Source organism: Chelon labrosus, assembly GCF_963514085.1.
Source record: "Chelon labrosus genome assembly, chromosome: 14".
In the NCBI taxonomy this organism is placed as follows: Eukaryota; Metazoa; Chordata; class Actinopteri; order Mugiliformes; family Mugilidae; genus Chelon; species Chelon labrosus.
This window is the reverse complement of record NC_140347.1, coordinates 18,630,269-18,654,391: the sequence shown is the minus strand read 5'-3', so window position 1 is coordinate 18,654,391 and position 24,123 is coordinate 18,630,269. Positions and strand designations below refer to the sequence as shown.

Below are 24,123 nucleotides of genomic sequence, written 5' to 3'. Positions count from 1 at the left end.
TATAACTGTATATTATGAAAATGAATCGTGTTTTTAATAAATAGATGTTGAAACCCCATTCACTTTAACAGAGTCATGTTTAGGTGCCACTTCTACCTGAGGAAGAGGGACCTTGGGCCCTTGACATCCCTCTCGCTGTAGCACTTGATGCTGGGCTTGAAGATGAAGGGGTTGGTGTTGAGGTCGTTGTCAGGGGAGACCGAGCCGTACTCGCTGCTGCTGCTGGTGTCCTCCACCACCACCGGCACCGGCAGGGAGATACTGCGCAGGTACTCTGAAGGACACGAGCAGATAAAAACACAACCTCAACGCTGCTCGCTGCATCACGCACACACTCAGATTATGTAATTCTTTTGCAGCACAGCGGAAGGTTGATTCCTGCAGCCTTCAGCGAATGACGCCGCACCGCCATAACAGAGAGAGCTGAAGGTTTCAAGAGGGTGAAATTAATAAAAGCACTGATTGAAAATCTATCCCTTTTCAGAAAAGACTAAATGAAAAACCCTGATCCTGATTCAGCTGCTAAGAACTGACGCTTCTCTATCATCATGCTTAGTGAGATGAGCCCTATCTGACGTACGTGGCAGCAAATTGCAGCCTTTGTGTGTAAGTTATAAAACGGATTATGAAGACATTGAAGGATGGTTTGGAAAGCTGCCGTGTTGTGTTCTGTGTATTTTTGAGTTCTTGGAAAGGGCTGAGTCGTACAAGGTAGGAAGGAGGGAGGAGGGAAAAAATATGTAAACTCTAGCCTAGATTCTGTTCAACAAAGCTGGCAGATCCTTCACAGAGCTAACATCTGGTTTCTGAAGAAGTCTCACTAATGGTAAATATGCCTGGAAAGAAAACAATAAAGAATAGAAAGAAAAATTACCCACCTGACCCTGGAGTCAGAGCTGCAGGGGAAAAACAGAGGATATGTGTCAGGAGTTAAACGACAACAAAACAGATTGTGATTTACACGTAAGTCTGGCAGGAGAAGATTTCCAAGAAATCTTTAAAGCCTTTTTTTTTCTGTTTGTTTTTTTCTTTCTCTAATCTTTTGTGCCGAGACACATGATTGCACCAATGGCATGGGGTGGAGACACAACGAGAAGTGAGACTATTCTGAAACGAAGGCAGACGAGGAGAAGTAGGAAGTGGTGACAGGAAAATGTAGAAAATAAAACAAATTGAAAAAAAAAAAAAACAGGCTGCAAGATGAAAACGTTGTCCATGAAGATCAGGAGCAACAACCAGTGAACTCATTGGTTGGTATTTCTGATTCTGGTTTAGATTAGTTTTGATTGAAGTGTAAAATTGAGCTTTTTTTTAACATTAAATTTCTAGTTTGTAAGCTTTACACGTGTTTAAAGTCACTTTTTAACACAACAGAGCCAGGCTATTTCTATTAGCTAACTAGCTTCCTATTTACCTTATAAATACTATAGCTTTATCAATCTTCATCTCATATATTTAACCTTTCCTTGATCAGCTGACATCAAGAAATGTTTGTGCAGTTTATTATATATATTTTTTTAATCACCTTATGTGAACGTTATGTTAGCGTCAAATTTGTGGATGCTAACTGGGAATAAAGTTTGGTTTATACTTCTGCAACAAATCTATGTGGCAGCACACACTGAGTGCGTCGGTATCGCTCTGTGAATCATGCCGGTAAAACGTTGCGTTGAGTTCCTCTTTGTATTTCACACAATGGTGACTGGAACCGAGGTATAATAATAAAGGTTAATCAATAGGTAATTTTATGAAATCATCGGAGCAGAGACAAGAGAGGGCGATCCCTTGCTCAATGGTCTAAATAAGCATTTCAGACGAACCATGTTGTGATCTGCATTGCTGCTATGTTACATTAATGGGCAGGTGCATGTCAGGATGTGGCGTAGACCTAAAGCGGTAGCATAAATCTAACTAACCATTGTTTTAAGACATATTTTGCATTAAAATTCTGCTTTTAAACTTGTTGCAAAAAGAAGTTTTTAAGCAAAACCATTCAAGGACTGCAGCATTTCACTCGTCTCGTCAGGCTACGGCACAAGATCCCACACCGTAAATCTAAGCTAAACCGTCGTTAGCTGATTCCACCTGTGAAGCTGCCCTTGCTCCTCTTCTTGCGGCTGGTGACGGTGAGGAATTCGTCGGTGAGCAGGTCGAGGGCGGTGGCGCGCCGGTCGGGGTCGGGCTCGAAGCAGCGCAGGATAAAGGCTTTGGCCTCCAGAGACATGGACTCTGGGATCTCTGGGTGGATCTTAAACATACCCACCTGGGAAAACCAATGACACACATTCAGGATTCAGGATACAGTTAATGATTTAAAAAAACAAAACAAAAAAAAACGGCCTCCCTGAGCTGTCTTTTCCCCTCAGGGTGAACCATTTAATTAACTGCAAGAAACTTGTGCAGAGGGAGAGCGTGGAAAGCGAAGAAACTTGTGCAGAGGGAGAGCGTGGAAAGCGAAGAAACTTGTGCAGAGCAATAACTTTCTCCAAGTTCAAACACTCGAGGCAATAAGAACGAACACTAGAAATTCCTGTTGCTTATGTGGAGGAATGTTGACTTAAGATTAGCAGGGAGATGCCCCTCCCCTGGGACATTCCTCAAGGATGAGAGAAGAGTAAAGCAGGCCTGTGTTACCATTGAGGCAAACAGTAACAAGGTGCAGACGCAACACGAGATTCTATCAGAGATGAAGACGATGAGGTTGCACGGGCACCTCCGCAAATTCTGGGATCTCTGTCCAAGTTTCTCCCTCTTTATATTTTCTTTACTACATTTACTGGATGGGGCCTCCATGTTTGGAGCCAAAGCCCTTTAATTAAATCACATCATATGGAAAATTCCATGAATCAGAGCTTTGAGAGGACCGCCGTAATGTCTTCCAGACACCTTTTACACATCCTCACTGTCCTTAATGGGCTACACATGGCTAGGAACAATAAATGGCGGGTGGGGTAGAGCTTTACATTTCCATCCGAAAGCAAATAACACGCGTGCATGTAGAAACTTAAAGGTTCCCCCCCTCTCTCTGAGCCTTTGCGTGGTTGTTTGTGTTCAAACAAAACGTTCGTGCACGCACAGTATTTGGAGTTTCTCTCATGTTACAGTCCGCAGGTGTTACCACAATGCAATTTCATAAAAGAGAACAAAAAGGGGAACCGATAAGACGCGAGACCTGCTGATTATTTCATCTGACGGCGCTAAACGCTGAAGAGGTCTGAGCTCAGGAGTCGGAGGGTGTGTGCTTGTAGTGTAAACGCAGGTTTCCATAAATCTGTCTGAAGGTCGACAGAAGCTAAAATGCGCCAAGGTGGGGGTTTTAAAGGGAGGGAGAAGCAGCTGTTCACATATACTGTAACTTTAATCAGGCCATAAAAAAAAAACATACATGAAACAAATCTGTCCCGCTGCCTCCTACTGCTCATGCTTTTTTATTTCCAAATAAAGACACAGCTATCTTCTCTTTCCTTTTAAATCACCTTAACTTTAGGTCATGTCAGGTCTGACCTTTGTCCCCATAAACCTGTTATTAGGATCATAAGTGTGTTATAAAATGACACCATTAATTAACAAAGACCTTGCAGGAGAGTTAAAGGTGTTAAAAAAATAAATAAATAAATAAATAAAAAGAATTAACGATTAACATATTGATCCGGTTCTGACAATGATTATCAGTTGACTTTCTGCTGTTAAACGTTCTATTGTTATGTTTCCTTGGAATAGAAATCTAAAAGAAGGAGCCGTCAGTGTCCTGCCAGAACACGTCAAGAACCGATATTTACTATAGGTAGGTTTGCAAAACTAGCCAGACAGGATGATCAGGCATTAATCTGAGGCGATAACAACAGGACGCTAAGCTTATCTAGACACACAATATATATATCAGATGCTCAGCTATTCACACTCATACCCTGGCATGTGTTGCAACTGTTCACTGGAGGAATTTAATGGTTCCCTCAGTTAGACGTTGCTGCCCCCCGATGCTTCTCACCTTGAACATGGCGGCCTGAGGTTCTCCCAGTTCGTAGAACGGCGGTTTACCGGTGGCCATCTCTATGATGGTGCAGCCCAGGGACCAGATGTCGGCTGGTTTGCCGTATCCCCGAGGACCCTTGTCTATAATTTCGGGGGCCATGTACTGCAATGTGCCTGAAAAAAAACAAAAAAACACAAAGACGATGAGAAAGAGAGTCAAATGCTAACAGAAAGTGAAAACAGGGACTGAGAAGGTGCAGCTATGAGGTCATGTAATCATTTTACTGGATTTCATCTGATGGTTTTGGACCTAAAAGAGATAGTTACAAGAATCAGATGAGCAGATTACATCTTTACAGTAAGTGCGGTTGGGAAACCACTCACTTCCTAGAGTCACGCTGGTTGCACGGCCACTGTTCCAGACTGAGAAAGGTGTCAGTCACAACAACCCCATCGTTTCTCTCCTGATCGTTTAAGGTCCCAGTCTCTTTCGGGCCAATTTAGCATTTTGAATCAGTGGCGGAAAACATCTTTGAGAGGGATCGCTTGGATTGGCCCAGTAACGACAAAGACCACCCAGAATGATTCAGGAAACGCCAGCTCTCTATATCCTTACAACGTTTTACAGTGACCTGATGGTGTTATTTTCCCTTTGGCAGCTACAGACAGTACGTCTCAGTTCGTCTGTTTGAGGAAGTCTTTGTCAAGTTTTTGGCCCAGACACAGAAGATTAAAGATTCCACCAAGCAAATACCTAAGTATCTGAAACCTTTAATAAAAAGAAGAGTAAATTGTTGAATATAGCTTTCAGAAATCTTTTGAAAAGGTAAACCACTAAAGGGAGTGAAAAAGCAATAAAATCTATATAAATCTATATTATGGAACAATTGACCTTTTCTTTGAGACACAACACTGAGAAATCTAGTAAATGCTGCAAGAAATTTAAATGTTATGAGAATATAAGAAGAATTTCTGAGAATGTCTGTTTGGAAAACCTGGTTTTATTATGTCTGTGAAGGTTCTCAGTCATCCAGGTCATAGTATATCCAAAAAGCTTTTAAAAAGAGGCAACTGGACTTGCAGAGTTTTTGAGAAGACGTTTTGCCACTCATCCGAGTAGCTTCTTCAGTTCTAAGGGACTGGTGGGAAGTTTGAGGTTTAAATAGGAAACTCTGTGGGTAAAACCCGCCAGAAACTTGCTTCACTTGTTTATATGGACTGGTTTTATTATCTTCTTCGAGTTAATCATTAAAATGGACACCCAGGCTTTTTGTAAATCTGAATGAAGGATCATAAGGATCATGAGGATAGTAAGGATCACAAGGATCACAAGAGACAACTATGAACACATAGGTCTTAAGAACCTCTGATCAAAATATGTACGTGACCCAATTCTTTACTATTTTCTTTCCTCTTTTTTAAATTATTTTCCATTGTTGCCCAGTATCAGTAATAAAGTAATAAAAATAAAGTTAGGGACAGGTTAGTCAGACACAACAGATGCACTTGTTGTTCATTTTACATTATCTCTCTCCCTGCTGATGAGATCATTGCGGCTGATAATCCTTCCTGTTCGCGACAAAGGCACCGCAGCGAGTTTAGAAAACCACTAAAAATAGCATTAACCTGCATTTCCTTTTCTTTTTTTTTCGTGAGAGCGCTCGAAGTGCAACTTCAAAGGCGTGCTTTTCGCAGTGTGCGTGCATTAGGTAAAAAGGAGCGTCACTGTCGCTTGAAAGGACTGATGCAAATGCCCCAAAAATAGCTTGCACGCTAGGGCTAATTATAAGTTACCTCAGCCCTGAGGTGATGACACAGTTCCTGCAGATGACCAATCAGGTGAGGAAAAGCTTTAACAGGGGGGCTTATGGCCTCCTCTGGTAATAACAGCTCAGTCCAAAGTAACATTTCAGATCCCCACTCAAAGGGCTCTTTTGTTCTAATAATAGCCTGCTGGCTGCTTATTTCAGAGCCTTGTGTACTGAGCTAAAAACAGGCAGGGATACATTTATAGCAGGCGTGGGCTATTAAAAGGAGTGGCCCAGTTTCCTGAAAGAGCTCCACCGTTCGGGGTAAGTCCCCGTCTGCTCCAATCCGCTGTCAGAAGGCCTAAATCAAGAGCTGCAATTGGCAGACCTGCCCGGGTCTGACCACACACTCATGCCAAGCCCAGAGTCTCTGAATAGCGTCTGCTCTCAGTGGTATCACTTGCTGGCCGAGGAAACGAGGCTGGATTACCGCTCTGAAAAAGGTGGCAGCCAGGCACATGTGTTTCCGTATGGAGTTATCTCCGCTTTATTTATGGCCACTAAGCGGCCACTGAGCGGAGTTTACTCTCAAGTTTATTCTGGGTCAGGAAGGCAGATCAGGGCTCAGGTGCATGAACGGGGAGGCAGGGAATGATCAGAAGAGCGGGTCAAGGCGTACCTGTGAACGTCTCAGTGCAGGGGTTGATCCCAGCCAGCCTTTTAGACGTGCCAAAATCTGATATCTTCAGGACGCCGCTGTAGGTGTTGATGAGGACGTTATCACCCTGCAGGATTGAAAAGACATTCGTGAGAACAGATACACCCATTCTACTGCTGAAATTCCAAGACCGTGAGATAATGCGAGGTGCTTGCTAAATTGCTCGAAAGTGACAAACAGCAGGTTACAACACATTGCGTGGGAGGAGGAAGCAAACAGCCAAAACAAGGTGATTAACATTTACTCGGCGCTAATGACGCTTATATGACCGAGTGTTAAATCAGACGGATGCATCGGGGGAGAGGCTGCTGACCTTAATGACCGTCTGTGATGGGAGCGTTATCAGTGTTGGTTTGTCATAAAACAAGGAGAGCCTCTTATTTAAGAAATAGGGGATTGTTGTCAGCAGCTGGGATGCTCTTTGAATTCAGACGCAACAAATCAAGTTTACTGACATTTGCACATTTTTGGAGCGCAAACAAGCAGCAAAAGACTCAAGTCTAACATTTAAATCTGCAGTGCTTGAATCATTTCGATTTATAACGGCTTTTTTATTGCAAAAATGTCTCAAAGCAACGGCCAGTAAGTGCAAGCTTTTCTCTTAAGCTAGGTTTATGCTTTTGAGTTGGATCTATGCCGCAGCCTGTAGCTACATGTCTTTGCTTGCAGGCATTTCTGTGTCCACAAACCCGACCTGGACCACTGCGCTACCGCCCTGGACGAGTTCCTCCGTTAGCAGCTGCAGGAAGAAGCGCAAGGGCAGCTTCACAGGTGGCTTCAGGGATTGACGGTTTAGGCAACAGTTTGATTCATGCTTCTGCGATGATTCTACGCCGTAGCTTGACAAGCAAGTTATACAGCCCTTGAATCATTTTGTTTTTAAATGCAAAAGACATCTTAAAACAATGTCAATTTAGGGCCAAACGTCCCTCTTAAGCTAGAGTTATGCTTTTGCATCGGTCCTTTGACGTAGCCCGTTTTCCACATCCTCCAGAAATGACTACAATGTCTCGGGAATGCAGATTGCAACAATTGGTGATTGTTGCTGCCATCGAGGAGTTTCTCACCATTACCAAACACAGGAAGAAGAGCAAGGGCAGCAATTCTACTGTACACAACTCCCTAAGTTTGATTCATGCTTCTATGCTAGCCCGGTAATCAAGTTATGAAGTCATTTTTGAATCATTTTGTTTCATCCTAAAAACAATGCCCGGTTTATGCAATCATCCCTCTTAAGCTAGAGTTATGTTTCTGCTTTGGATCTTCACCACATCCTGACATGCACCTCCCCAGAAATACAACTATACATCGCTGGTGACGCAGATCACCACACCTGCAATTACTGTTCTGAAATGCATTTCCTCATTCACGTCTCTTGGTGGTTGGACAAGCACAGACGGTACTCCTTCCTTCTGTTTCCTGCAAACCATCTACACAGACATCTTCCCTGATATCTGTGTTGCAGTTATTTCAGTAAATGAACTGATCTTCAGCATTTACTGACTCCAATAAGACCCAATTGTTTGATGCACGCAGGGAAACTCAACACAGCTGACTAGCCACAGACTAGCTACGGCACAGGCTCTGTTGCAGAAGTAAGACTTAGTGTTACTGTGCCTCCACTGATGCTCAGCTTGGAAAATCTGTCAGGGGAAACACCAAGAGGGAATTCTGCGCTAGAAAGACTGAAGATATTCATTTGATCTAATGAAGTCAGACTGCTGGAGACTCGTTTTATCCTTTGAAGTGTTTTTAGACCAAGTGCCTGTGTGGAGTTAGTTTGCTTTAACGTTGTACTAGAAGCAGATAAGGAAAGCCTCTTTTAGTAGGCCACTATGTACCAGCAAGAACAAATTTGGCGTCGCAAATTTCCCCCAAACATTTAAGACAAGGAAACACTGACTTTGGTTCCTACCACCAAATTCACTGCGATGATAGTGAGCTTGGAGCATCGAATAAACCACAAGAGCTGGATCTGTCCATGCACTAGCAATGTTTTAATGTTCTGCTTGTGTCAGCTTGAACCATTTGGGGTAGGAAACATGCAAGAGAGTAACCTAGGCAACCAGAGACAGAAACATCCACTAGCAATATGTGGATGTGCGACGTCTAAAGTTCAATTAGTCTTTCTGAGCCTGCAAATGAGCTGATGACGCCACAAAGAATATTCATCGAGCAGTAAACTTCGTTCTTTTCGTCACCTTGATGTCTCTGTGTGCGATCTGGTTGTCGTGCAGGTATTTGAGCCCCTCCAGGATCTGCCGGGTGTAGAAGCCGATGGTGGGCTCGTTGTTCTTCAGCGGACCCCACTTGGATCTCAGCAGTGCCGACAGACTCCCTGGACACAACGGGGGCAAAAAGTACAACAAAGATCAATGCACTCTGCACTCTGATCTGATGTGAGTGTCAGCCAGAACGTATTGACATCAGCCGTGGGTGCAGAAACACAAGCTGTTTGTTGCACATTCTGTCCTGCGACAACAAGGGCCTCACCTCCGGGCACCTGCTCCATGAATATCTTGATGAACCCGTTCTCGCTAATGGAGCCGAGGTATTGGACAATGTTCTTGTGCTTTAAGTGTTTGTGGAGGGCGATCTCCTCGTGCAGCGGCTGTGAGTACCTGCATCAACAGATGAAAAAGGGAATACATTAATCTCTAGAAAACAAGTTACATACTGTGATAAAGATGTGAGCACCACTACTGGAGGATAACTAAACAATAAAACTAATTAGAACAGAAAATACATATTTTAAAGTTCTTTATCTCACTTTTGAAGTCATGGGAGTCTCCTGAAAAGATTTATTTGTCAAAAGCTGAGGGTCTATATTTCATTTGTTTATGTACTGACAAAGGAAATTAAATTTTTTAGGGTTTTCCAGATTCAACCTTTGTGGGAGAACATTATATTTACTATGCAGTACGTCCTATGGTGCCCTATGCCCCTAGTGAAAAATACTCTCAGACAAAAGACTAGAGGAACTAGAAGTTTAGAAACATTACTTTCAACTACATAAGCATACCAAAATTAAATATTAACCAAAAATGATTAAAGCTGCAACAAATCATTATTTTCAGGATCAATTAAATTATCATTTCCTTGATTTGGTTCATAAAAAATGTCGACTAATGGTAGACAAAAAAGCCTGTAAGTTCAAGGAACTACACAGTGCTGGACCTGCCTGGCCTGTTTGATGCCAACGCTGAGGCCCATGTATCTGAAACAACAACAGTCCAAAACCCAATCGTATTCGGCTCACTGTTACAGAATAATAAGGCCTCATTTCGATCTATAATGGATTTTTTGTGACTCAAAGCAACGGTCAGTAAGTGTAAACTTTTCTCTTAAGCTTCACAGGTGGCTTCAGGTATTGACAGTTTAGGAAACAGTTTGATTTATACTTCTGCGTCGATGGTGACGTACGCACGACGTAATTCAGAAGCAAAAGACAAAACACGGAAGCTGAATCCTCCTATCAGACAGAACAAAAAGCCCCTCTGTGCATTGAAAGAATGTCTGCCAGATATTTCTTCACATTCAGCTTCTCTGCATGAATCACACCCTCACTCTTGCTCTCTCTCTCTCTAGCTCCCCGCCTTGAGATTCAAGTCCACTTCTAAATTATTTACCCAAATTCTCCAGATTCTTTGTGGCTGAGCGCGCCACTGAATTGCAGATGTGATTAGAGGAACATAGTATGGCGGTGGCATCATCCAGTCTGCCAGTGAGAGGGAGAGAGAGAGAGAGAGAGTATTGCAGCCTGAGATGAGTAGGTGGAAGTATGAGGAGACGAGCGCTCTGAGCAGAGACAGTGATGGGAATAAAAAAGGAGCTGGGTGGGAGTTTGCCTTCGCGTTTCTCCGCTAACCAGTCACTCAACTGGATACCAGAGCGGTGAGAGGCAGAAAACCACCAGGGACGCTCCTGATCTGTGCAGTCCTTTTAAAGACCGTTGACAGCAGCAGCTCAGACACTTGTTAACATTTACTGTAGGGTACAATAAAAAGGAGATATGACTGTGAAATAAGTTAAATATGCCAAGGCTTTATCCCCACATGAAGATTAATATACTGAGCTGATTCCAGTCTGCAAAGTAAATATTACATTTTGCTCTGATGTCGGCGCTACAGTAAAGGTCATGGAAAATATTAGAAGTTATTCTCTTGTTACCCTGAATAATCACTGTTATGAGGCCTCTCTAATAGTGCGGCAGTGTGACAAACATGAAGAAGAAAACCCTTCTTCTGACCTGCTGTCTCTCTCTGGTATTTCTTTGATGGCCAGTCGGACCTGGTTGCTGAGGTCTCGGCCCGCGTAAACCACTCCGAATGTGCCTTTTCCAAGAACCACCCTCTCTCCGTGCTCGTCGTACTCATAGTCATACTGCAAAGACAAGAGAGACATCGTCAACTAACAGACAAACATCAAGTGAAACTATTCTTACCACTGTGGCTGTAGTATTTGATTATAGATTAATCTGATTCTCTTAAATCATCAGTAAAACTGCATTAGCTTCAAAGAATCTAATATTATCTAACAGTAAACTAATCCCTGCTTGCTACACTCTGTATATTTCATATATAAATTAATAAATCAAATAAAAATAGCTCTATTTTGTAGATAATCTCTTTCTTAGATTACACCTTCAAATCATTTCCATCACACGTTGGGACGCACACATAGTTCTGAAACAGCGGGAGACATCGCTCCATTGTTTTGACGCAGCAGCTGAAAATAATGTGTGTGTTATTTGTACAGACAAGGCGTAACTGTGATTGGATCAGAAGTGGCCAGCTCAAAGTACACAATGTGAGCCATTGAGGAAGTATTTGCAATCAAATCGCTCAGACCGCTTGGAGGTGGCCTTGTTCCCTCATAAAAAAAAAACAAAAACAAAAAAAAAACAAGCAAACAAAACCAAAAAAACCCCAAACCAAAAAAAACATTATCTGGAGGTGGTTAATTAGTGATGTGGTCATGTTGATGTATGTAAAGTAGCTGTAGGGAGTTAGTTTACTGTATAATTATACCTTAATTAGCACAGATTCTTTCTTTCACTGCTTCAAACAAGTATCTAGAGATGAATAAATAGGATAAATAATAACTAAGATTAATATGTGCACTTTGAGACTAAACTGCTCACTGTGTTCTACAATTTCCATCATATGCCCAGCGCTATTCATGGTTCTGAAACAACGGTAGATATCGATCCATACAGAAATTGAAAATGACAATGTCCATCTTGTTTGTATAGTGAGCGCATAACTGGGACTGGATCACAAGTGGTCACATTAGACAACATAAACTTACCTTCTTCCTCGTTCATACTGTATTATTTAGTATTATTTTTACAATCCATTACAAGATTAATATTATCTCTGTTTATCCAACATCTTACGCAAAGATCCGATTCCCTTTACCTGGATGAAACTTTCATACGATAGGGGCTAATTATTTTACTTTGGTTCTGAAACGTGTGAGAACACGTGTTGACAACAACAAACTGAAGAGTCAAAGAGTTGCATCAAATACCCAGAAACCTGTTAGACATTTGATCTGTGTCACGCTGAGTCAAAGAGGGTGGGGCAGTATTTTGCGTAATTAGCTTTTCTTCTCCCCCCGGATGCCGCTGGGAGGACAGGTGAATGAAACAGCAGGTGTCTGTTCTGGTCTGTCGAAGCATACAAAGCAAAATCCAGGCCTTATCCCAGCTGGTCACCGTTCATTCCCGAGTGTTTGCAGCTAGGCTTCGATCCACTTATTATACTTTAAATTGCGAAGAACCGGATTAGACGAGACAGGTGGAAAACTGGGCCAACAAGTGGAAAACAATTGATAGAAAACCCATTGTTTAATAATTAAGTCATAAACTGTGCATGGAAAACAAGCGGTGGGTTGTCGGTAAAGAAGTGGGCTAATTAGCAATGAGAGGTTGGTTCTACTGTCTGCTCTTCAGCCATAACACTCATGTTTCCTGTGACATTTTAAAAGTAGAGCAACACAAGAAAACAACAAAACAACATAGGGGAGCCTTACTCATACTGTGTTTCTGATTGAGGCAGATGATAAAGTGTTTTCAGGTCAAGAACTTCATATCTTTACCATCTTCATTGGGTTCGTTCGTAGAGGGTAAGCTTGAACAAGTTTAAAATGAACCACAAATAAAGCGCTTCATAGAAATAAACAAATAAAAGGAAAGAGTTTAAACGGTTCTCTAAACGAATAACAAAAGCTTTTAATCATCTCACCTCTAAGGCGTCAGTGTCACAGTCTCCTTCCTCTGGACATTTCCAGGCTTCCTCTGTTATGCTGTTGACCAGATCACAGAATCTGCCAAAGGAAAAGCCTGGTCAGTCTTAAATACTGATAACACATCTGAACAGCTTCCTTTGAGGCGCTTAAATCAGCGTCTGTATCTACCGTCTGCGGAAGTAATATTTTCGGTCGTCCCAGGTTAAAGGTTTTCATGTGAAACATTGAAACTGAAAGCACAGGACACCCAATGAAAATACTGTATTATTAAATAGCTTTTATCTCGTTAACACGTTGGGAGATTCATTGGAAACGAGACCAAGACCTCGATGTTAAAGTGACTTTCAATGGACCTAACAAGTTTATTAAATTAAAGCTGAAACTCAGCAAATTAAAACTGGTTTTTATTTAAAATCCATTTCACTGGAGCTCAGCCAAGATGAGAAGAACAGATTATGTGTTTACCTCTGGGGATTACAGTGACCATGCTTGTTATTTATTTATTGTACAGCTTTTTTAAGTGCAATATGACACCTTTGTAAATACCCTGTAAATTATGGAACATCCTTTCTTAAATCTTTAGTTTTCTCCTGTTTTGTTTTTGCTCTTACAATTTACGGCTGAGCTGACCGGATCTCTCGTCCACAGCATGTCATTGCACTGTCAACCCTGTGTTAATCCTGCACATGACAAATAAACATCAATCTCAATCTAAACTGCATTTTGGGGGCTTCAAAATCGTTTTTTGTTCTCAGAAGAACTTGTTCCAGGTTGGATATCTTGTCTCCGCCTCTGGGGATGCAGCGGTTGTGCTCTCTTAAAGTGATTCTTTCTAGGTTTTATATATCTTTTTGTGGAAAACTTGCAAAGTAAGGTCTAAACTGCTGTTTTTACTGAGCATACGACAATAAACATCATGAATCTTGAATGGTAACAGCCTCAGGTGAACATTTTGACATGCTGCTATTATTTGGTATTAGCATTTAGCTTGGAAGCACTGCTGTGCAGGATCACAGTCAGACATTTAGACGATACTTTTCACAGAGATAGAGAGTCTTCATTTTATTGCAGTGGAGAGAGTGGGAAGCAGTCCAGCGGGGACAGCTCGAGGGTGCAGCTGCATTAGCTTTGCGGGACAACGTAGTTTCACTACCCATTTGGACAGAGGTGACTGTGTGAATGTACATAACATTTATAGAAAAATAGAAAGAAAATATGGGTCAAAATCATTTGTTTAAGATGCAGAACTGTGTCAGATGTTTTAGTGCATATTGAGACTGAGTGTTATTGTTCAGCTGCTGATCTCGTCCAGAAGGGGTTACAGCATGTTTACACGCACACCTCCCACACAAATACATACATACAATGACCTTTACCTCTCTCGCCGCACACAAGCTGTGAATTAGCACGTCGCCTCGTCATTCTGTCACACACTGAATGCCAGCAGGTGTTGACTGATACACGTGTCCCATGCGCGTGCAAACATGCCTATCACGCTTGTGAACAAACACAATCAAACCAGGTTTCTTTCCCTTTCTACCGCCTTTCCTTTAGTTCCTCCTCCTTTCTTTCCTTCTTCCCTCTTTTCTCCCCCACCCTCTCGCCCTGCTGTGACTCCTGTTAAAACGAGAGCAGCATCAATAACAACAGCAGGCGTGACTCACTGACTCTCACACTCCACATAATGGAACTGGAAGTGCTCGGGAGCCTCAGATGTGAGAGTCACAAGTCTGAACACTCAGTGCTTCGTCGAGCAGCCAGTGAGGAACACGGTGGCGTCTTAATGAAACAAGGTGTGCTTGCGGTGACGGTAGAGTGTGACATTTCCCACCTTGGATCAGAGCTGACAAGAGTGCTTAAACTAATGTCGGGAAGCATAAGAGATAACTGATGTTGGCTGAATAACGAGATTGTTTTAAAAACTGTAAGCCTTCTTGTGAGCAGGTTGCCTCTAAAACACCTGGTTTCTCCTTCAATCCTTTAGCAACTCCTGTTAATATATTGAAATACCCTTCTTAATGTGTATGAACGGTTCCAACATGGTAAGGTAACATCTGCTGAAAGTTTCAGTCGCCATTGTTGAAAGTGAAGCAGGAAGTAGAAACACAAATGAACCCAACTGGCTAAAAAGGCACAGCGTCGACTGGCGTTTGGGTGGCGTTGTTACAGACAGAGCCAGACTGACGAGTGCACAAGTATAAATGGCTCCCACCGCTCTAGGCTACATGTGCAGCTCATGGTGTCTAGTCCCACAGAGGTATAAACCCGCATTTTAGACTTTTGGTGCTGTCATTTATTAGTTTATGCCAACTTGCTTTCACCCAAGTGTGGCACACTGTTGGCATGTTCACGTTCTGCAAGCATGGGCATCCTTGTAACCTCTGACTTGAATTCACAGCTATATAAAATCACACTAGTGCAGTACCATAAATTTCCCATATGGCAGCCTTTGCACATTGTTTAAAAGTTGCTGTTACTGCCTTGATTGTAATGCTTCTTCTATGTTAATACTGCACTTATTTGAAGTAAATGATCCTTTAATAAAGTGAATTTTGATCTCCATCCTTGTGCCCTATCCATCCTTAATAAATGATTTATAACCTATTAATAAACATTGCTTACAGTTTATAGAGTTTCTATAAAGGGTGTCTCATTATATAAAGGTTGTAAATTAAATCTTAATTTACTTTATTTTAAACCTTGCCACCGACTTTTTCTTAATTATGTCAGTTAATAAAAACAGTGAATATGTGCAGCAGTGGTGGGGTTATATCCCCAGACTTAGCTGAACTTTGTGTTTATAGCTAATAGGCAAATATCAGCATGCTGTAAATTGATTACTTGTTAAACATCGGCAAGTTAGCAATGTGTGAATTTTAGCATGGTGATATTAGCATTCAGCTTGAAGCGCTGCTGTGCAGGATCACAGTATGACTCCCAGTCTCTTCTGTGGCTCTTTAGTTTTAATGAACACTTATAACCACACGAAAAAAACGTATTATATGCAATTTAAATCCTCTTTTTAGCATTAATCATTTTAGACTGCAGGGTCATACTGATGTCAAAATAAGAGGAAAAGGCAGTGAAGCAAGGCTAATCACATTAAGGGGAGATTATTGTGTTAACTGGCGACTACAAATCTGACACTACTAGAGCAAAGATGTCAAACGAACACATGGAGACACATGGAGTGGACCAACCTTTTACAGTGCATCTCTGTGCAGAAATAGATCTGGAAGTCCTCTGCATTGTGAAGGACGTAGAGGAAGGCACTGCGTTCGTCAAACTTGGAGATGCTGGGGGAGAAAACAGTCCACAGTTAGCTGCTATGCTAATCACGTGAGGGGCAGCTATGGCTCAGAGAATGAAGGAAGCTTTTCACTGGACTCATGACATCCACGATAAAATATGTGGAATGCACGTGCATGGACACGCTATCTCAAAATCTAAATATAAACCTGAGCAGACTGGACGAATGCAGGATGTGCACAAGGATGTAATAACAATAAAAGGTATGCAGGGTTCTGAGTATCTGCTGCAGCAATCTGAAAGTAAAACAAACACTAAAGTTGCTTAGCAAACCGTCACATTAAATGACGCTGTAATTTCTCCTCAAAGAATAGACAGGTTCAGTTCAACAGCTGAATGGAAACTTTATCTGTCAGGATGAGCACTCGTTCCATTTCTTAGTCAGCGAACCAAGGCCAGAGCCGCCAAGCAGCCAGACAAACAGAGTGCCCGTGTGTGTGGTCGTACTGTTGCTCGCAGCGCTGCTATTGTGTCCTGCTGACTGTCTGCAGGCTGAGTGGGCACAGAGAATGAGTCGTTCCCTAGCAACATGTGAGCACGGCCCTCCACTTCTCCCCGATCTGACACTGAATTCCTTTGAGGACTGTGGAAAAATAGGCGCCGAGCAAGACATCACGAAAACTGTCTCTGGCAGACTGGAGCGCTCGGATATGGTCGGGTGCCGTGAGAGGTGAAGTTAGAGTAAATATTTAAAACCTGCACGCTCAGCTGTGATATTCACAACTATGCATGGCATGCAAGGTGTGTGATTTCCTTTGCTGTTGTGCATGTTTAGATGCATTTGCACAGATGTTTGGCCCTAATGTCACTTTTTTATTTTTATCCTCTGCAGGAAACCCATTTATTAGCTTGACTCATAATCTTATATATATTTATATTTATGACTTGAAATCCCATTTTCACTCATATCAAAATTGCATTAGAATAATGCTCAGAAGGAAACCGCACTGTTGGTCAACGATTTTTTTTAAAATACTGAAATACCTGTCGGTGCATTTCAGCCTGTTGAGACTGTTTCCAAGCCTGTTTGTGTATTTCTCTTTTAATATTTTATTACAGCTTGGATATTTTATGACTTTTATTTCGTGTCTTGCAGTAGAAACGAGACAGTGGATGACTGACGAGAGGGAAAAGGTTGTGAGCAGACGGTGTGTGTGCATACAGATGCGGAAAACTTGGGACTGTGGTGTCCGGTTACTATCCTGTGATTGGTCAGAAATTGGAAGTGGCCGTGATTAATGCGTAAAAGAAAGGTAATGCTTGCGGCCATTCCCAGATGCTAATATTCACAATGTGACAGCTAACTCCTCCTGGGTAGATATCGACAAGTGTGGGTGCATGCTGTATGAACGACGTGATCCGATGGACACGGTCGTCAAAATCGACATCTGACATTTTCCTGGCAAAATTGTTCTTGTTTGTTCTTGTTCTCGTAGCCCAAGGAGCAAGAACAAATGTCTTGCTACTCGAGGAGTATGGAACAGGCTTTACTCAGTCTGACATTTTAACATCATCTGTGGAGACTGAGGAACTTTTGGAGGCAGCCTCAAGTGGCCATTAGAGGAACTGCACCTTCTGGTATGTCTGCACCAGCCCCAGACGTTGCCGCTTGAGTACGACATGCAGCAAACGTCTGTAGCTGCACACACACATACACATCAACTACTCAGGGTTTGTGATTTGTGCCTTAAAGGAGAAATCTGACATTTTTTGGGATACATGCTCCCTCGCTGAGAGCTCAGAGCAGTGCAGTGATTCCTTGGAGTCTGGTGATTGGCAGTCAAACTCTTGGTCACAAAAGGACGCCAGGAGGTCCCAAAACCCCCCACTATGTAACCTACCCACCCACCCACACACAACCTGCAGTTAGTCTATAATTCTGTATCCTTCTGAGATGAAAGACTGAAAGCATGCATTTGCATCATTGGCTTAGTTGCGTCATAACGACACTGCCTCAAAAACTTTGACTCATCCAGTCCTGAATATTCTGTAAAATGTTCTTTTATCATAGTGTTAAATACAGTGAGTCATCTGAACTTCAGTGTATAGACGACAACACGCTCTACTTTCTGCTTAGTTAGCACAAAGAAAGCTCAGCACCATGCTAGCTAAACATTATAGCTTTTAATCTAATGTTACATTGAGGGTCAGTGCCAACCTGGTTTTAATCTGGACTGATCAGAACTAAAACCAGGAGAAGTGATGTACAGAAACATGTTTCAGACAGAAACTCGCCCTGGGTGCTTTCTGCACAGCTGACACAGGCTTGATGTAAGGAGCTCAACACTTGAGCATTAGCTTAGCATTAAAGGCAGCAGACACTGACCTGACACCTCGCACAGAAGTGGCGCTGAAGTTCCACTCGTGTATCCCCTTCTGCTTGGAAGAAAGATCAAAACATCATTACAGTTCCTCTGCGATGTTCAATAAATGTTTCTCCTGTGGTTAGCTGACTGACTGTGGCGGTAGTAGCATTGTTCATTATAAATCGATTGAGCTCAGAGTAATAACCAGCACAGACGAGGATTAAGTGGAAATGTGAAGTGACTGTAGCTCATGTAGAACATTTACTGGGACATGACGATGTATGAGAAACAATCAGGAAGTCTATTAACACAACACAGCATCTAACTAGAAAATAACAAAACAAGAAAGATAGAAATCATCCTCTCTTGGCAAATGTGACCTTTAATTTAATCACAGTCTCATTTAATCCTACAAATAATGTAAAGAATCAGGATTGTTGCTATGGTTACTAGATTTTGTTTGCCTCATCTCTCGCTACTGAAAGATGCAGTCAAACATAACGATTCATTAAATATTTAACACTGAACCTTCAGACTTTAATATGTTGCTTTGTAAATACTGATGAAAAACACTGAAAACACTTACGATGCAAAATACTGTAAATAACTGGGACACCCACCTTGTCATCAGGAGCAACGTGCCAGATAGACACCGTGTTTTCATCCACGTCTTTGTTTATGGACAAATATGACGGCTGGTACACTTTAGTGGGCTCCAATATTAAAACCTGGACATGAAATTTATGTTTAAACACACATTCACACCCACTTCTTTAATTTCAGCCGCCGTGTTTGCTGTCTAAGCTGCATTATTTGGGTTTTGCTGGCGCACTTACAGGGAATCGGACGGAGGAGACGTCTTTTTTGGTCGCCTCCACCAGGAAGTCCATCCAAAAGTCCACCAGCTCCTGCTTGGGTGCCGGCTGCTCCGTTGTGGGCTTCTTGAAGTGCTGGTAGATCAAGATGGTCTCTACTAGCGAGCGCAGGTACCTGGGAATAAAAACCACCAGAATAATTTACAGGCAGATAATTTGCATTTATATCACATTGTTATACAATGAGCAACACTGAGTAGTAAGACTAGAGATGTGATTTTATTGTGTTCCCACGCTGAGGAACGTTAAAGACAAATAAAGAACAGCAGGGTCTTATGCACTGAAAAAGAACAAGAGCTGAAGACAATATACATGGTGGAGATTTGACACAATCTCATAAAATCTGAAAGTCTTGACGACAATCGTGACTTCATCATGACAGGATTAAATGAGAAGAGATTGGAGTAGACATTTTTATTAGTTCTTTAATATATAAGTGCTAAGAAGACCTTGTGTTGCCATCAAGTTCTTATTATGGACAAATTAGTTGATTCCTAGTTGCATTTCTCTGCATAGTACCACACTGACACTAGCTTTTATATCCATCGAATCCATGCAAAGAGAGAGAAGTCCTGTCCAAATGAGCAAAGTGGGTCCATTGTGATATTTACTGTTCCCCGCGCGAAATACACCAAATGTCTTGCACAGTGTCCACAGATGGCGACTGTGGTTTCAAGGGAAAGCGAAGCACACTTCGGATCACAGCGACACAGGCGCCGCTGGCGACGGACGTGGTCTAAAATGTGTTTTTGGGCATGCTAATCTAAGGGGGGAGCGGCTTATATCCGAGTTCTCACCAGATGGGGGCTTTGAGTTTGAAGAGCTTCTCAGACGCCTGGATGACCCTGGTGTTGTCGCATGCCAGGATGCTGGCGCCCAAGAAGAACCCGACGTCCCAGTAACTCTGCAGCTTGTCCAGGCTGCCCTTTTTACCCAGCAGACTGCTCAGCTTAACTCCTGGAAAACAGAATATATAAGAAAAGTTATTTATGCAACAGGATGTTTTCTTCATCTGGGTAGAAGTTATATGAGGTTGTAATTTGGAAGGACTGTCACAAGAAAGGACTAAAAAAATAAAAATATCCATACTCCACTTGGATGTGCCCCAACTTGTAGCTTTATGAGACACCATTTTATGCATGGGAATTACTGAGGCAAGCTGCCGCTACATGTTTTTGCACAGCCTGCTGCAGAAACCTGCCATTTGGAGAGGCAGTAGGGGTCGTAGGGATAAGAGTAGGGGTAAGCGGCCTGTGGAGGGATTGAGGGTGGGGTTGAATTAGGGAGGAACAGGCCGGTTTCCCACCACTGCCAGCTCTGTTTCCAACATTCCTGAGCTCCTCTGAGATTCAGAGGTAAAAAAACAAAAAAAAAAAAACATGCTCGCCTGACAAAAGCTAAAAAGGGGAAACACCTTCTTATTAAACAGCTATAGACATAAGATATATAATACAATGATAACAGAAAGGTATTGCATGCAGTGACAAACTCACAGTCACCTGACTATAATTCCTCTTTGCTCATTGTTTTGGATTTCTGACCCACATCTTGACTGTTTGCTGTCGGCTGCAGCAGGGAGTCGTTCTCAGTCAGTAAATAAGTGCTACCTGCTCGACACCAACAGGGCTGACAGATGATTTAACTGTTGTTACAGTTCAAACTGAATGTGATGTTTACACACTGAACAGACACAAATGTAATACCTGTGAGTGACCAAGCTAAAGCTAGCAGGGCTGTTTGAGGTCATCTTGAGGATGTTTCATCTATGTGACTGCTTCACTTCTAACTGACTGATGTCTGAACATCTTCCAACTGCATTTGAGTGTTGAATCATTAACGGACCCCAAAATACATAAATAATGGAACCAACAGAGAAGCGCCATGGTTCCAAGTGTTCACTGTTGAAGAAGGGTTTATACAAATACAACATCTTCTTAAAAAAATGTAGGTACCGGTCAGTCCATAAGCACTTTCCACCCTGTCATAAATCATTCATTCATTCATCTATTTATTAACAAAGACATTTCCTCTCACTCTAAGTTGACTGCAAGTCCTTTTTTTTCTCCATAGTACAAATCTCTCTTATAATTCCTAACCATAGTTCTAGGGGGGGGGAGTCTATCCTTTTACCAATGGCCTTTTTGCTAACAATCAATAATATGTTTGGTTAATACCTGTTATAATCAATGACGCAGTCGCTTATATATATGCAGATGTCTTTAGTTTATGGCATTTCCTAAAAAACTAAAACAAAAAGTCAACATGTGTTTGGTTTGCTTCTCTATTCCCACGTATCTGCCAACATGGACATCGTGAATCAGTTTGTCTTGGTTTTATTTTAGATGTAATAAAGAAGCGAGTTAGATTTTTCCATCCACTCTCCCTCGATGTTCTTGAGTTTGTAGTGTTGTGCAATATTGTGCTTCATGTGCATGTATTGCTCCGTTCTTGCTGCACTGAGATTGACTTGAATATTTTCCCATTGTATGTCTGCGTGATTACGTCAAGCACTTCATTTAAGACTTCTGAACAGACATCTAGTAAGTGTCAGGTGTGCACTGCCCAAAGAAGTTCTGGAATAAAAAACCTACACTCTTCAATAGTCTCTTAGATTTGATGAAGCCACTTGGATGACAGTGAAATGTCCAGTTTCCAGAACTTTGTTTTAGATATACCGTGACCTGGATGGATGGAAAATCTTCACGAACCGACACAAAGGAAGTTTTGTGTTCACTTGATTTTTGTTCAGTTGTGGTTTCTACCAACTCTGAAAACACATCTGGTAATTTGGCAGCTAAGAAACTTTGCACGCTAGCGTTATGTGCTTTAAAAGATTTTGCAGCTGACTGGAAACGGGACTAATTTGTGGTTTGTAAAACCAAAACAATGAGCTAAAAGCCTGTACAGAAGACCTGTAGGGAACTGCAGAGGCAGGTTACAACTCTCTGTGGACATGTAATTTATTAGTATAAAACATTTATCAGAGCAGATTTCCATGTATTGCCAATCGTCCTGTACAAACAATTCGTGAACAAATGGAATCAATGCCCTGGATAGATACAAGGGATCATAAAGGACTACTGACAAGGAAAGGCAGATTAGAGGTTGATTACTCAGTGGTTAGTCAGGCTCGATACAATAAAATAAAAAGCAGTACATTTAGGTCAAAGACGCACAAACATCCAGGTCTAGTGTCCACTCACCCACTTTACGAAGCTCGAAGGACGTATCAAACTGGTGTCCAGCCGCCAGGAGCAGAACAGCATAGTTGATACCAGAGTGTAGTGTTGGCTCCGACTCGAACCCCTTTTTAAACCTGAGAGGAGAAGAAGAAGAAGAAAAAAACAAATGACTCCAATAATTTCTTTTCTTTCAAGAAATGCGTCATTCCAAATCCCAAGCATCTCCCAGATAACGGATGGCTTCACAGGGCTCCCCTGGCTTCCAGAGACACTTCAGGATAGAAAAAACAATTACAGCCATATTGAGTTGGGGCCGCGGAACGGCAAGCGGCGACCGTGAGGACCCCTACAAAACAAGAAATTTCATTTATTTAATGAGCAATCTGTTCTGCCGAGGGAAGGGAAAGGGTGTGAACGTTATTAGAGGCCCGCGCCAAGTTGTGACATGGAACTGAAAATAACAGCCAGATGGGAGCTTGATTATCTGAGCAGCATATACACTCCACAAAGATAGGAGATAATATTATTACAGAGTCAACTTCCGCCTGCTAATGTTAGCGTTTATGCGCTAACATGGAAACCGATAAGGAGATGGCAAACTCCTCCTGGTCACATTTAACGTTGCAGCCAGCACCGCGTATTCTGAGTGACTGGATTCAACGAGAGGCTGAATCATTAGCATCATGTCGAATTTTAGACTGTGAACACATCCCAGAGGTTGAAACGTAACTCTCAATGTTTTTGTTTTGCATTTTATCTGCAGCAACACCAGTGATATTTCTTTACTGACGGGGATTAATGTTTTTAATAAAGACACAAGAGCACGCGTAATATTAAACCTGTTATTTAATGAAAAACAAAAAATAACTAAGAAGGAGAATTTAACTATTATCTTCTATGTGATATTTGGCAGGAAACTTTAATTCAAATTTAATTGGTTAGCAATTTTAGTATTAAATATTTATTTTTCGAAAGCTGTGAGATGCAGAGACGTGACAGAATATCCGTTGAGGAGTTTTCTAATAGAAAAGGACAATTTTCTTTCAGTAAAAGCCCCCAGATGTTAAAACTAACTCAGCAGAGGCTCTGAAATGTGCGAGTTTGATCACATTTACAGGCCTAAATTACAAACTTTAATAATTTAAATGATTTTTTGTCTACCCCTAGCATATAGCTTTTTCTCTTACCTTTTTCTATTTTTCACCTAACTTGTATTTTATATAGAGCGGCACTGGCACACTTCAAAGTCCTTCAGAAATCTTAGTTTAAATCCAAAAGTATCTTTGTTGAGCCACAGAAAAAAATTAAAAACACAACCACCAGGTCACTCTCAGAAGTGATGCTGCATCTTTAAATAGGGAGGATTCGTGCTTTGTGGTTTCCCCCAAACCTTTAAAAAAATACAGTAGACTTTTTTAAAAGAACTATGCCACCACTAGAGCAAACAACGCAAACATCACTGAATTTAAAGGAGGAAAAGTTACACTTGTACTAATATTTCCGTTTGGTTTAAATGGTTTGATAGACGTAAGAAGAACAAAAAACATTAGCACATCATCACTTCCTGTTACCACCTGCTGCCTGCCCCGCTGACACCAAGAAGAACTGATGAGCAAGCACCATTAACTTTTAGTATCGCAAACTATTATAACTTCTAGTGTTATTTTGACTCCATATTTGGTCTTAGTTGACAGGACTGCCTCTTGTATATGCAACGATCAGCCACAACATTATGACCACTAACAGGAGAAATAAACTGAT

The 24,123-nt window shown here is 41.8% G+C and overlaps 1 protein-coding gene across 1 annotated transcript in view; it reads right to left on the bottom strand.

Moving 5' to 3' along the window:
- The window catches only part of map3k5 (mitogen-activated protein kinase kinase kinase 5), a 74,484-nt gene that overhangs the window by 7,261 nt on the left and 43,100 nt on the right, over positions 1 to 24,123 (bottom strand). The window contains exons 8-22 of the mRNA XM_084559824.1: positions 22,384 to 22,496; positions 19,978 to 20,137; positions 19,142 to 19,295; positions 18,926 to 19,033; positions 18,326 to 18,375; positions 15,891 to 15,986; positions 12,687 to 12,768; positions 10,688 to 10,821; positions 8,932 to 9,059; positions 8,640 to 8,776; positions 6,400 to 6,505; positions 3,989 to 4,146; positions 2,086 to 2,263; positions 879 to 896; positions 97 to 274 (exon numbers count right to left, since the gene is read on the bottom strand). Of these exons, the coding sequence (XP_084415950.1) occupies positions 97 to 274; positions 879 to 896; positions 2,086 to 2,263; positions 3,989 to 4,146; positions 6,400 to 6,505; positions 8,640 to 8,776; positions 8,932 to 9,059; positions 10,688 to 10,821; positions 12,687 to 12,768; positions 15,891 to 15,986; positions 18,326 to 18,375; positions 18,926 to 19,033; positions 19,142 to 19,295; positions 19,978 to 20,137; positions 22,384 to 22,496 (1,800 nt within the window). The remainder of the gene's footprint in view (positions 1 to 96; positions 275 to 878; positions 897 to 2,085; positions 2,264 to 3,988; positions 4,147 to 6,399; positions 6,506 to 8,639; positions 8,777 to 8,931; positions 9,060 to 10,687; positions 10,822 to 12,686; positions 12,769 to 15,890; positions 15,987 to 18,325; positions 18,376 to 18,925; positions 19,034 to 19,141; positions 19,296 to 19,977; positions 20,138 to 22,383; positions 22,497 to 24,123) is intronic.